Source organism: Fusarium oxysporum, chromosome XI, assembly GCF_013085055.1.
Source record: "Fusarium oxysporum Fo47 chromosome XI, complete sequence".
Lineage (NCBI taxonomy): Eukaryota > Fungi > Ascomycota > Sordariomycetes > Hypocreales > Nectriaceae > Fusarium > Fusarium oxysporum.
In genome coordinates this window covers 685,592-698,230 of record NC_072850.1, presented here as the reverse complement: position 1 = coordinate 698,230, position 12,639 = coordinate 685,592, and the positions used below count along the sequence as shown (strand labels likewise).

The 12,639-nt window shown below is 47.8% G+C and overlaps 6 protein-coding genes and 1 non-coding gene across 7 annotated transcripts; 4 read left to right on the top strand and 3 right to left on the bottom strand.

The window, feature by feature from the left end:
• Positions 1-308: 308 nt before the first annotated feature.
• On the top strand, positions 309-1,622 carry FOBCDRAFT_265265 (uncharacterized protein). The gene is made up of 2 exons (XM_031192213.3): positions 309-842; positions 894-1,622. Exons 1-2 carry the CDS (start codon positions 476-478, stop codon positions 1,526-1,528), a joined length of 1,002 nt encoding a protein of 333 aa, XP_031031059.2. The 5' UTR covers positions 309-475; the 3' UTR covers positions 1,529-1,622.
• A 458-nt stretch (positions 1,623-2,080) lies between these two features.
• FOBCDRAFT_233323 (C2H2 type zinc-finger-domain-containing protein) lies at positions 2,081-3,176 on the top strand. The gene has a single exon (XM_031192212.3). It carries the CDS (start codon positions 2,171-2,173, stop codon positions 3,140-3,142), a length of 972 nt encoding a protein of 323 aa, XP_031031058.3. The 5' UTR covers positions 2,081-2,170; the 3' UTR covers positions 3,143-3,176.
• A 950-nt stretch (positions 3,177-4,126) lies between these two features.
• Positions 4,127-6,413, bottom strand: FOBCDRAFT_170346 (uncharacterized protein). The gene is made up of 2 exons (XM_059608460.1): positions 5,617-6,413; positions 4,127-5,400 (listed from the first exon to the last, which is right to left on the bottom strand). The coding sequence occupies exons 1-2, from the start codon at positions 6,323-6,325 to the stop codon at positions 4,202-4,204; spliced, it is 1,908 nt and encodes a 635-aa protein (XP_059466139.1). The 5' UTR covers positions 6,326-6,413; the 3' UTR covers positions 4,127-4,201.
• Positions 6,414-7,034: 621 nt separating this feature from the next.
• Positions 7,035-8,816, top strand: FOBCDRAFT_170345 (cytochrome P450; the record flags this gene model as incomplete). The annotated part of the gene is given in 3 exon segments (XM_059608459.1): positions 7,035-7,490; positions 7,510-8,574; positions 8,624-8,816. The coding sequence occupies 3 exon segments, from the start codon at positions 7,035-7,037 to the stop codon at positions 8,690-8,692; spliced, it is 1,590 nt and encodes a 529-aa protein (XP_059466138.1). The 3' UTR covers positions 8,693-8,816.
• A 389-nt stretch (positions 8,817-9,205) lies between these two features.
• Positions 9,206-9,277, bottom strand: FOBCDRAFT_t237. Its single transcript has one exon. It is a non-coding gene; the product is annotated as a tRNA-Arg (tRNA).
• A 270-nt stretch (positions 9,278-9,547) lies between these two features.
• On the bottom strand, positions 9,548-10,629 carry FOBCDRAFT_233318 (uncharacterized protein). Its single transcript, XM_054707462.2, has 2 exons — positions 10,406-10,629; positions 9,548-10,343 (listed from the first exon to the last, which is right to left on the bottom strand). Exons 1-2 carry the CDS (start codon positions 10,542-10,544, stop codon positions 9,607-9,609), a joined length of 876 nt encoding a protein of 291 aa, XP_054563437.1. The 5' UTR covers positions 10,545-10,629; the 3' UTR covers positions 9,548-9,606.
• Positions 10,630-10,896: 267 nt separating this feature from the next.
• Positions 10,897-12,272, top strand: FOBCDRAFT_191862 (uncharacterized protein). The gene is made up of 5 exons (XM_031192206.3): positions 10,897-11,149; positions 11,200-11,248; positions 11,302-11,516; positions 11,573-11,864; positions 11,920-12,272. The coding sequence occupies exons 1-5, from the start codon at positions 11,059-11,061 to the stop codon at positions 12,191-12,193; spliced, it is 921 nt and encodes a 306-aa protein (XP_031031052.2). The 5' UTR covers positions 10,897-11,058; the 3' UTR covers positions 12,194-12,272.
• Positions 12,273-12,639: the final 367 nt, after the last annotated feature.

Sequence of the window (12,639 nt, the reverse complement as noted above, 5' to 3'; positions counted from 1 at the left end):
ACGATCTATATCGGTGTTTGACTTCGAACAGACCTGGTATATCTTGAAAGTCCGTAAAATGAATTTTCGGATATCCTTAGCACTGGGGAGATGGGGGGTAGTCAGCAATCACAAGCTTGCCATGACGCACTAAAATCTCGGGAAACGCCAAGAAGACCGAAAGGATTCTCCCGCAGCCAATCAAGCGAAGCTGACATTTCTGACGGCATTCCCCAGGCGCTAAACTCCTTGTGCTTACGCTGTTCGTCGGATATCCGATTCCCGCGAATAGGGCTGACTTTACGATAATAATTGTCAGAAATGACAATGACGAGTGCAGGTTGAGGTGATATTAAAGTGAGGGGTATCATCGTCGAAATGAATCTCATCATCAACATTCTCATCAACATTCAGCATCTACAACTATACTAAACACTAAACTTCACCATTTACATCCACCAAAATCTATTCCCATCAGTAATTACAATCATCCAAAATGGTCGCAATCAACACCATCAAGAAATCCAACCAATCAGCCCTCCCCGAATCTCTCCCCAAGAATCTCACAGCTGTTTTCCTCGGCGCCACATCCGGTATTGGTCGCAGCACAATTAAGCAGCTCGCCATCGCTACAGATAACAAATCGCCAACTATTTACATCGTCGGTCGAAGCACTTCAGCCGCTACACCACTTATCGCAGAACTCCGACAGAGCAACCCATCCGCCACAATTGAGTTTATTGAACGCGATGTTTCTCTTGTCAAAGAAGCCGATGCTGCTATGAAGGAGATTGCGAAGCGAGAGACTAAGATTGACATTTTGTTCATGTCTGTTGGATTCATGTCTTTTGAGGGCCGAAAAGGTAAAAACTCCCCTTGATCAATTACAATGGTCTTTTACTAATATTTCTTAGAAACCAAGGAAAAGCTAGAACCCTCTTTGACGACCCGCTTCTACAGCCGTGTCCGTGCCATCGAAGTCCTCCTCCCTCTTCTCAGCAACAGCGAAAACCCTCATGTCGTCAACATTCTCGCCGGTGGCCAAGAAGGTCCTCTCATAGAAGATGATCTCGACCTCTCCAAACCAGGCAACTTTGGTGTCGCTTCGGCAGCTCAACAAGCAGCCACCATGCTCACTCTCATCCTCGAGCGCTTCGCCAAGGAGAACCCTAAGATCAGCTTCGTGCACGCATTTCCCGGTCTGACAGCTACACCCCTTCTCTCTCGTGGTTCAAGTGGCATTATTGGATTTCTTCTCCAGTGGATTGTTACGCCGCTTGGAGGGCTGTTCTTTGCTAGTCCTGATGATGTTGGTGCGAGGGCATTGTTCTATGCGACTAATGCGAGATATACTGTTGAGGAGACTGCAGAGGCGGCGACACCGATTCCCGAGGGATTGAGTAAGGCAGCTCGATCTGCCGGTGGTGTCTTTTTGGTTGATAATAAGAGCGAAGCTGCGGATAATGAGAAGGTTTTGGTTGGGTTGAGGGAGAAGATGGCTGATAAGGTCCGAGCTCATGTCGACTCAGTCTTTGAGAGAGTGATTTAGGAAGAGTGAGAAGAGGTTCGTGACGGAAAAGAATCATTGGGAGTAACGGAGTTGAGACCATATTGAGGGCGCAATTTTATTGAAATTTATCGACTTAGCAATAATAACAGTACTGACTTTTGCAAGCCTTCTTTGCATGCATGTGAGTAATAAGGTTCTAAAATTAGCAAGCGATTCAACTTCGAATGAACTAAATTCGGTTTGTGAAGCATGGCTAAATAATATGGCAGCACTTGGGATTGTCCCTCTTCGGGTCCGGGGGCCCGTGGAGTTGCGTCCGAAAATCCATGGTGGCGCGGGAGAGTGACATGCATCCTAACTGGCCTTGGCCCGTATCAGCCCTGCCTCTGTTAGAGCGGGAGTCTCGGCCCCGCGGGGACCTAATCACTATGAATCATCATAGTGATTACCCTAAAAGAGCCTAGTCCCATTCCCTTGACTCACCTCCATTGACCAATCATGTTGATGCAGTGGGCAGATGCACTTCAGATCTGGAATCTCAAACTGAATGGCCAGTTCTATAAAGATTGCATACCCTACCCACCCCATTCTGTCCCTATCATATAATCAACAAGCACATTTACAAGGCTTAAGCTCCAGAAAAGCATCGATTTGACCTTGAACACGCGACTACTCAATCTCATGCTAGGAGCAACAACCACCACTACTGCAACAACCACGACCACTTCAATGATCCTACCGTTCTCTGAGGAAACCAGCCCTTTGACACCATACATCATGTCTATCAACAACTCTCCTGATCCGGCACCTCAATCATTCACCCCAGGCCAATGCCTCTTTTGTCCCTCTGTCTACCCGACACTAGCCGAAAGCATCCTTCACATGCAAAGTGCACACGGTCTCTTCGTTCCCTATCAGCAGCACCTCTTGGTTGATCTCGAAACGTTATTCATATATCTCCATCTGGTTATCTATGAATACCGAGAATGTATTTACTGCGGGACAAGTAGAACAACCGTTCAGGCTGTACAGCAACACATGATGGGTAAAGGCCATTGCAAGTTCGACGTGTCGGATGGATCAGAATTTGCCGATTTCTACGACTTTTCACAGACGTCTGTTGATCCAGACGAGGATGGCCTCAGCGAAGATGACGGGGAGGAGTTTGAGAGCTCAGAAGTTGAACCCGATCGAAAGCCGGTGCAGGTTGATCGCGATTCCATCCGTCTACCGTCCGGGCGGCTCATCTCCAAAAAGTCATCAGCACAAGTTGAGCCATCAGTTTCCCAGATGCGCGAGCGCAAGCGGACTTCTAGGTCTCAGCTCGAGTACTCTTCTGTCGAAGTCGATGAGGAAGTTCCTATGCACGAGGAACATGTACCAGATACTTCGGATACAAGGCTGTTATCGAGACGAGAAAGGCGGCAGAAAGCTACGGTTACATACCAACTCGCAAACATGAGTGCAGGCGACCGCAGCGCTTTGATGCACCTGTCTGCATCTGAGCAACGTTCATTGATTGCAACTCAGCACAGATTTACGGAAAAGGTTCAGAAGGAGGAGAGTCGGAGACAGCGCAGGATTGATCGCAAGGGGAACAAGAATCTCTACGCTTATTGGCATACAGAAACTCCAGTGTATCAGTGTGGATAGTAATTTCAAGAGAACAGAGATTCACCATCTCTAATTTTCGAGCCTCAAACCTCCAAGGTAGTGAATAAAGTTTATAAAGAAAATCTGCAACTTAACATGTCTCATTATTGAAGTTATGCTCTGACAACATCGCAGGATCAACCTAAAGGTATACGCCGCTAAACCCGTTGCCACCTGCGAGGTTACAAGCTGAGGTACCGAAACGAGCAGAATTACAGCAGACTTGCTGAAAGTTGCTGGTGTTGCACGGCGTGCCGGGGCCACCACAAGTTGGTCCTGGCGAAGATCGTCTCGACCTTCATTCAGTAGTTGACTCAGTCGTAGAGGTTGTCGCGTCGCTAGTGGTAGAGGATTCGAAGACGCTGAATGTTGTTGATGGAACGATGATGGTGCTGCTACCAAGGATGATGCTGCTGGTAAACGAGGCGGGCGAAGTCATGGTGAAGTCTTGAGAAGATTGGGGCTTGCATGGCGAGGCGGTAGTGAAAGAGAGGGAGAGGAGGGGGAGGACTGCCGCTTTCGAAAAGGTGTTAGATGAATACATCTTGCGGACCTGGATCGTAGCGAATGACTGGAGGAAATGGTGAATCAGGTTCAAAAGAGACAGACCAGGGCCGAGGGTTTATATAGGAGAACCTGCAATAGATAGCCCTGACTTGTTGATTCATCGGCACACGATGCCGGTAAGATGCGTTAGTGGCATTCAACAGTGGCTAGTCCCCGTATTCCCACCAAGCCATCTAGTCTTGAAGCACCAAGAAATCGATAGTTTAATCGGGAGGTTAAATTTCTAGACTATCCGGGAACAGGGCACGGCAACATCTTTCCGATTCCTATTAACGGAAACTATGAGGACGAATAACTAGCAAGCACGAAGGGTTTCCGCATTTTCAGCCCTAAGATATTTCGCATCTACTCTGGATCTTCAGGGAATCATTCTTTCACCATCGGCTACCTAGTTGCAAACGACAAAAAGAGCTAATACTCGTGTTCACACATTTTGATGTTAATCGTAATCGCATTCTTATCCTCTATATAGTCAAGTTACCTTCCCAAGATTTATACAAGCGACCATAAATACTCCGCCACAGGATCCTTCCATAGCAAAACACAATCTGTCTCATTCATCACCGGTGTAAACGGCGGCTGCGAAAACAGAGCACGAGTCTCATAACCTTTCATCGTGAAAATGCTTCCTGGCCCGCTAACAAGAGACGGAAACAACACCATAAGAACCGGCAACATGATCAGCATAAACATGCAGAAAAAAGTAAGCATAGCGGCCAATACTACAAGAAGAGCTGGAATCATGGCCCAGAGACTTTTGCTGACTGCTTCAAAGCCTGGGCCGTTGTATACATGCGGTAGCGTGAAGAATACCGCTAAGAATACTGCAACAAAGAGGTAGAAAATCGGCATCGAGATTTGGAGCGAGAATTCTCGGGCAAACTCGGCGTAGATCCCTTCGTAAAACTCATATATGAAGTCAAGTGGTATAGATTCGCCTTTGTATGTTGATGACAAAACGCATGCTAGCCACGTCGTAGCTGATGTAGTTGATCCGATATCTGAAGCGTAGAGGATCTGATACCAGCTCGGGCAACGGCGGGAATCACCGCGACAGAAAATGATTGCGGGATCTGTTTTGAACTCTGGAATATACAACGTTTCCGGTGCTTGCCCAAAGCCGGGAAATTTGAGAAGGAGGGCAAGAGATAGGATGGAGACGGCGGCGCCGCCAGCGGATAGCTCAAATGTTCGATGGTCAACGACTGTAAGTGAATCCCAGCCATGTAAACTCTTTCGACGTCGGTAGAGAAATATCGTAGCTGCGAATTGGAAAAGTGCTGCAAAGATAGCTACCGCTCTTCCAAGTCTTATCCAGGCACTACCAAAGCGCGATCGCATTGTTTCCAACGAGCCAGTGGGTGTTCGACGAGGTTGCGAAGGCTTCTTTCCGAATAGCGTATTCCATCGTCGCGCGTAAGTTTCAAGATGAAGAGAAAAGGATTTAGGGGACTGAGCGACGTTTGAGACGAATGCGACGTTAATTATGATGATCCCGAGCGCTGTTTGGGCTATTACTATCAAGGGCGATAGAAGAAATAGAATTGGTTCGATGGTGTCGAGTCTTTCGTTGCGCAGGGACTGGAAATTGCAGAAGGCGACGACGGCTGTGAAATGCGCGACTATGAGTTTGACGATCATTTCTTTTTCGGTGCGCGTATCGCCATCTGGGCAAATATCGGTTTCCATGGCTGCAAACTTATCATCAACATCAAGATTATAAAAATAAGGGTTTGTTATGAGCTGAATATGGAAAGTCGAGGCATTTATCTTAACGGGTTCCATTGTGGCTGTGCCGTAACATGCCTACAGGCAGACTGACAGGCTGAATTATCGGCCATAAGCCAATAGAAGCTCTCTTGACAGGGATCATGGCTAGTGAGGGGTATCTTGGCATCACCGTCCACCAGCCTCACCGTTCAACGCATCCATATCTCCTCCTTGCTTAACAACCTCTGATCTAGTAATGAAACGATACTTTTCCTCATCAATAGTACCAAGACTCGACTCCGCGACTTTCGCAGGCATAAGGCCGTAGAACTCCTGAAAACTCATGATCAACGGCCTCCATCGATCAGGGTCAATCCTATTCTCATACCCCTCCATCCTCAAATCATTCCGAACATGCGTTCTCAGAATCTTAACCTCAACAGCAACCAAGAGCCCCTTCCGATCCGGAACATCCTGCATCAAATCCATACTATTCGTAACCTCTGCTTCCATCTGCACAGGACACTCCGAGATCCTTGGCGGCTGCACAAGATCAGAGGCTTGTTGGGTAAGACCTGAAGCGGCGAACTTGTCTTTGCAGTGCTTGTAGCCACGGTCTTTTTTGCCAGGTGGGACAGTTGAGGTGCCGGTGGTTTTTGCGATGGGGTTGATGTAGTGCGCCATGTCGTTGCTGGGAAGGTTGATGACGCAGTGCTTTGTGCGGAAGAGGTTGAGTGTGGTTTGGGATCCTGAGGCTAGGCCTAGGAGGCAGCGATGGCCGAGCCACCAGACTGAGGATATGGGGCCAATGTTGGCAGTGCCGTCGTCGTTGGAGGTGGTGATGAGGGCTACTGGGGTTCCCCAGTACATAATAGCAGGAGTAATGATGGAGTGCGTGCCTGTCATTTTGTCTGGTAAACAGCGACGATAGTTTTAGTGAAGGTAATTGTAAGAAACAGTAGACTGAGAAGAGATAGCAATGGTTAATTTTATTTTAGTGTCTCCAAGGTCGTCATTAAATATCTCTAGAAAAGCTCCTGCAAGTATCCATATTGCTGTGGATGTAGCATACAAAACGGATAGTTGACTCTCAATGTGTTGGAAGTGGCCATATCTATAGCAACATATCTAAGAAGCGGATTCTTGCTACATATATGGCCAATAAACAGTGCTGATCCGGCATGGGTCTCTGAGTCAGAGCGACCAATTTGGATTCAGTACAGTATCTTTAATCTTTGACCGAATACCACTATCATAATATCAACTACGTGATTCTGACAATTCTCTTGAAGAATATACTTCGAACTCGAAGACAGAATTGAGAGGTTCATCCATACCATTGCAGCAGACATGCTCACGCCCACTGGCTTTATTGTGTACGGACTAGCCGATCGAACCTCTCGCGACAGGGATCGTCACTAGTGAGGGGACCACTTTAGCGCTGTTCTCTCAGGAACACGATCTTCTGCCGAAGGCTCCGATAAGGCTGACTCATTATCAGCTGCTCTTGGCTCAGATTGGTCCCTGATCATTCGATAGTGCTGACCGGTAGTTTTTCCGTTGGGAAACATCTCCAAATCCTCATCGTGACACCTACACACTGAGGGGATCACCAATGGAGGCTCTCTACAGCAATTGGCGGTCTCTTCCGCTATCATTATCTGTCCCCATAACAGCTTTTCTCATCATCGTTATCGCGACAATCACCAACGTCATCAAGCAGCTCTGGTTCCCGAACCCTCACCGCCCTCCAGTCGTATTTCACATCTTCCCACTTATCGGCAGCACAGTCCAGTATGGAATTGATCCGTATAAATTCTTCTTCGATTGTCAAGCCAAGTATGGAGATTGTTTCACGTTTATCCTGCTGGGCAAGTCGACGACTGTTTTTCTGGGGCCGAAGGGGAATGACTTCATCTTAAATGGGAAGCATGCGGATCTTAATGCAGAGGATGTGTATGGAAAACTTACGACTCCTGTTTTTGGGAAGGAGGTTGTTTATGATTGCTCTAATGCTAGATTCATGGATCAGAAGAGGGCAAGTCGAACTGCACCATATAGAGAACGGCGTGTTAATGGTTCATCGGTAGCTTCTCAAACTTGGTCTCACGACAGACTCATTGCGATGCTACATCCCCAAATTCGTCAAAGAAGTCGAAGACTACATCGCTACTTCACCCTACTTCAAAGGATCAACGGGCATCGTCAACATCACCGAAGTAATGGCCGAGATCACAATCTACACCGCAGCAGGTTCCCTCCTCGGCAACGAAGTCCGCTCCATGTTTGACAGCACATTCGCAACCCTCTACCGCCATCTCGACGATGGCTTTCAACCTATCAACTTCGTCATGCCTGGTCTTCCCCTACCACAAAACTTCCGTCGCGATCACGCACGAAAGGTCATGGAGGAATTATTCAGCGACATCATCCGGAAGCGTCGTGAGATTGGAAATCAAGGCGATGAGACTGATATGGTTTGGACGCTTATGAATGCTAAATACAAGGATGGTGAGGACTTGCCGGATCATCATGCGGCGAGGATGTTGATTGCTATTCTGATGGGTGGGCAGCACAACACTGCTGCTAGTGGCGCCTGGCTACTTCTCAATCTTGCGCATAAACCGCATCTCGTTCAAGAGTTGTATGATGAGCAGCTTGAGGTTTTGGGATCACCGCAAGAGCCGTTGACGTGGGAGAATTTGCAGAAGTTGACGCTGAATGGACAGGTTATCAAGGAGACCTTGCGTCTTCACAGTCCAATCCACTCTATTCTCCGACAGGTCAAGTCACCTATGCGAGTTCCCGGCACGGATTGGGTTGTTCCGCCGTCTCATACACTCCTCGCCTCACCTGGTACACAAGCGCGATCTGAGGAATTCTTTCCTAGACCTATGGAATGGGACCCTCATCGGTGGGATAAAATTGAGTCTCTTGAGGACTCGAAGGGTAATGGGGAGACAGTTGATTATGGCTTCGGCATGATGAACAAGTCTGTGAGCAGCCCATATCTACCCTTTGGCGCGGGACGGCATCGCTGTGTTGGAGAGAACTACGCGTATGCCCAGTTGGGCGCCATCATTGCAACGTTTGTGAGACTGCTTCATATTGAACAGCCTGATCCCAAGGCACCTCTACCTGCGCCTGACTATTCGGTAAGCGCCCCTTCTGGTGTTGAAGTGTTCTTACTAACCGTTGTTCTAGTCAATGTTTTCTCGGCCCATGAACCCAGCCGTCATCCGATGGACTCGTCGTAACACGGAGGCTAATTAGAATAGAAGTTGGACTTTGAGATAGATATGTCACTTCATATAGCGTAGTACAGAAGAAGGCAAGCCGTTATGATTCCCAGCTGTATCGACATGTACAATGACTTCTCCAACCAGGAGCGGTGCCGTAGACAGCGACGAACTCTTAAAGCAATGCCTAGCTAAAAAAGAACGTAGGTATGATGTGCAAAACATACAACAGCGGGTATTCGCTGGTCGTCACCGAGCCAACTACTAATCCGCCCCTCACTGGCTTGTCTATGGGAGAGCAGACGGGATCCCGAATTCTCCAGTGGGTATGATCGTATGTGACAGTGCAAGGCCGAAAGCTCAGCTTTAAATGGAAATGAAATACAGCCATGACTAAAAGATACCTGGACTGCCGGAGCTAGTCCTGCAAGATTCGCGGATATGATATGGACCGTCTTGGTAAGTGATGGTCTTGCAATGTGATCAATGTGATCGGCCTTTGAGCTAACTAAGTGGAGCACCATGTAATCACTAGAGGGCAAAAATATGATCATGCTGGGGATCGAACCCAGAATCTTCTGATTCGTAGTCAGACGCCTTGCCATTGGGCCACACGACCGTATCCAATTGTTGAGCGTCCAGGTTCACAATAGCCTCTCTGTGCCATACCCATTGCCTTCCGACGATGCTCTTGCTCCTGGAACAAAAGTTGTCAAGGCTGCAGGCCAGCTTCATATTTATTCAAAGGTTTCAAAATTCATTAAGTCTAAAGATAGTTTTACTATGCAGTTCTGTTCAGGCATGATGATGCAAACAGTGCCGTACGGCGGCGTAGTTGGCTGCACTAATGCAGGGCGCTGATAGCTTCACTGCTCACATCCTATCGTGGTCTGATTACACATGCGTCCCAACAGTGTTCAAGAAGCAGTCATTATAGAAATTTCTATACTACTTATTATTCCACTTCAGTAACCTTTCTCCTCGACTCTGCCGCCATCTATTCGTCGTTTCTATAAGCTCAGGGCACCCTTGAAGCAACCAACCCCATTTCCTCAGAAACCAAGGCGATGCCTCCCAGGAGTTTGGCACAGATGAATCTCCCCATACAATCAAACTTGGCTTCTCAGCGTTTTCCCAGTTGATCTCTGATATATCCTCACAAAGCTCGCCGTCATCCAATAACTCAGCATCCGCTGCAAGAATGATATTATCTCTGAATTTGGGGAAGGGAAATATGTCGAGCCATGGGTGATGCAACACCGTCTTCTGAACTTCTGTAGGCTCAAGTGCCCTTGGAGGATTATAATCTGCAGTAAAAGGTCCATTGAAGTAAAAAGGCGATATAGCTTCGTCGATACACATAAGCGCACGGTCAAATCCCAGCAGTGTAGCATTGTTCGCAACTGCTATTGTAACGTTGAGACTGATGAGAAGTGGAAGCTGCGATATTCGAGGGGCGTTCATGGTATAGTCCATGTACGTCTTGCACGCGATGGCAAACACCCTTTCGCTTTTATCAGGTCTCTCGTAAACTTCGCAGGTCTGACGGATGACTTCAAACATGGCGTCCGGTGGACCTTGGAGAGCGAGTGCTATTACTGGCATGGATTCGGCTGGTAGGCCAGCTTGACCAACAATATTGGAAGCAAGCCGGTTTTGTTCGAGTTGTTGGCGTTTTCTGAGATCTGCCAAGGGCATATTATGTAAGATGCTGGCTCCATGGTACAAGTTAGAAGGGTGCACTCACACTGCGATCTCTTGTTGAGTCGATTCTGCAGCTTTCGTCGTTGTGCAGTGCTAGTAATCCCGGTCCAGTCCTCCTCAGCTTTCTTAACAAGGAGCTGTGGAGCCATTGGTTCAATGGCAATCTTTTGTGGATCGGACATGGTGCTGTATATGCCGGGTGCTGATAGATGGCTGTATATGGCTGATTATGAGAGAATTATGTGATACCTTTTGAGAATTAATGGGATGAATCAGGAGAGAAAATCGTCGGATTCTGGGGGCGTCATCACGGCATGCACGTGAATCTCCTCCCTCAGAGGCTCAGGGCGGGGATAGGCTACTCCACTCTGTCAGCAGGTTGCATTAGTGCGTCTAATAAGGGTATAGCCTCATTCAGGGAGCTGACCATTGGGTGAGCCAACATCCGGGTAAGTCGGTCCGATGAGGGATCGCAAGAGCTGAGGTTTGGCGATATCATCAACTCGCATAAGTCCGCATCAAGTATCTGATGGTGCTCGAGAAGTATTCTATAAGATCCAATGAAATATGCGAGCCACTAGCCCTGTAAAAACCATTTCATTACAGTCGCTGCTCACCAACACATTCGCATCGTCCAGGCAATAACATTTGACCAATCTTACAATTCTACAACCACCTACAGGCTCTGTTTTCACTATGCCTCCTTACCATATCTCGCCCCCCATAAACTGCGATATCGACTTCAACGAAGATCAAATTGCTGGAAAAGTTGCCATAATCACCGGAGGTCAGCGTCACGGAAATTAATGGCACGGTATAGGTTAGCTAACATCTCAGGTGCAAGTGGTATTGGGGAGGCTTATGTACGGGCCCTACACAGCTCAGGGTGCGTGCAATTCCACATGACTCAAAAAATTCATGAAGACTCATCTGTATTAGAGCCAAGGTCGTAATCGGCGATAAAAATGCTATCACTGCGGGGAAGCTCACTTCAGAGTTGACAGGCTCAAAGTTCGTTCAATGCGACGCAACCGTTTGGGAAGATCAAGTTCGTTTGTTCAAGGAGGCTGCTCAAGTGTCCCCTTCTGGGAGGATTCACTATGTCATAGCCAACGCAGGGACGACAAAAGAAGACCAGACTTTCACTTTTGACGGTAAGAACTCCCTACCTATCGTGCCTCACCCAGCTCTCTCATACCCACTTGCGCAGGTAAAGACCAAGAACCGCAAAAGCCAGACTTGCAGGTAATCGATGTGAATCTGAAGGGGGCCCTTTATACATCGAAGCTGGCCATGCACTATTTTGTGTCCCAGAATGGCACCGAAGTCAATAAGGACCAAGAAGATACCTGCTTGATCCTCATCAGTTCAGGCGCCGGTTTCCTGGATGTTCCCAGATCTCCAGAGTACAGCAGTACGAAGTGGGCGGTCCGCGGAATAATGCATGCTCTAAGAAGAACAGCATTTTACTATGGAAGCCGAGTCAATGTTATTGCACCATGGTAGATCACTCTCCATTCCGGGGCACTTGAAATCCTTGACTAATTGATTCTGCAGGTACATCCGCACGGGTATTCTCTCCAAAGACCAATTCGACCAAGTTGAGAAATCAGGCGTCGAGCTCGCAACGGCTGAAGATGCTGGTGAATGCGCGCTGAGGATCCTGTCTGATACCAGTATTAATGGAAGGACGCTGTTCGTCTGTGCGCGGAAATGGGCTCCTCGTGGATACATGGATCTTAATATTGAGGATTACCCTGAAGGGTTGATCCAGGAGATACAAGAGGATCAAATGCGCAACGCACCAGTTGATCTTGGGCTGTTCCCATAGAAGCTTGTTTTACTTGTATCAGGACATTGAGAAAGCCCAAGTTTTATGATAACTCTGGTTTGGTATACACGCAACTGGCTCGCGTCATGATCAACTCAAACCTTTATATAGTTGCATATGTGCATTCTGCCACTAATATGTCAATGAAACTTGCCATAAGGCCACCTTAAGTGCCCAGACCATCACAATGGTGTATTCAGCCCAACGAGGCATAAAGGTAACATGTTGAAAGTACCGAAGTCGGCTGAGCAATACCCTTCACTGGTTGGTCAGCGCTACACTGCAACCCTCCTTTAGAAGGTTGAGCTGAACACTAACGCTAGACTATTGGCCTGTAAGCTTAAGTTAGTGCGCTGCGCCCAGGCGTTCTGCCGCCCTTTGACTGCGGCTGAGAGTCGAGACCTTGCGCTTTGGCGCGAAGTAGAATGGCTAAAGAGCATCCAAGT

Bases quoted from the DNA above. Each gene is read 5' to 3' on its own strand.
- FOBCDRAFT_265265 (XM_031192213.3), top strand. From the start codon at position 476: ATGGTCGCAATCAACACCATCAAGAAATCCAACCAATCAGCCCTCCCC. The intron at 843-893 runs GTAAAAACTCCC...AATATTTCTTAG, and splicing joins GTCTTTTGAGGGCCGAAAAG to AAACCAAGGAAAAGCTAGAA.
- FOBCDRAFT_233323 (XM_031192212.3), top strand. From the start codon at position 2,171: ATGCTAGGAGCAACAACCACCACTACTGCAACAACCACGACCACTTCA.
- FOBCDRAFT_170346 (XM_059608460.1), bottom strand. From the start codon at position 6,325: ATGACAGGCACGCACTCCATCATTACTCCTGCTATTATGTACTGGGGA. The intron at 5,401-5,616 runs GTGGACGGTGAT...ATAAGTTTGCAG, and splicing joins TGCGTTGAACGGTGAGGCTG to CCATGGAAACCGATATTTGC.
- FOBCDRAFT_233318 (XM_054707462.2), bottom strand. From the start codon at position 10,544: ATGTCCGATCCACAAAAGATTGCCATTGAACCAATGGCTCCACAGCTC. The intron at 10,344-10,405 runs GTGAGTGCACCC...TGCCCTTGGCAG, and splicing joins ACTCAACAAGAGATCGCAGT to ATCTCAGAAAACGCCAACAA.
- FOBCDRAFT_191862 (XM_031192206.3), top strand. From the start codon at position 11,059: ATGCCTCCTTACCATATCTCGCCCCCCATAAACTGCGATATCGACTTC. The intron at 11,150-11,199 runs GTCAGCGTCACG...CTAACATCTCAG, and splicing joins AGTTGCCATAATCACCGGAG to GTGCAAGTGGTATTGGGGAG. The intron at 11,517-11,572 runs GTAAGAACTCCC...CCACTTGCGCAG, and splicing joins CCAGACTTTCACTTTTGACG to GTAAAGACCAAGAACCGCAA.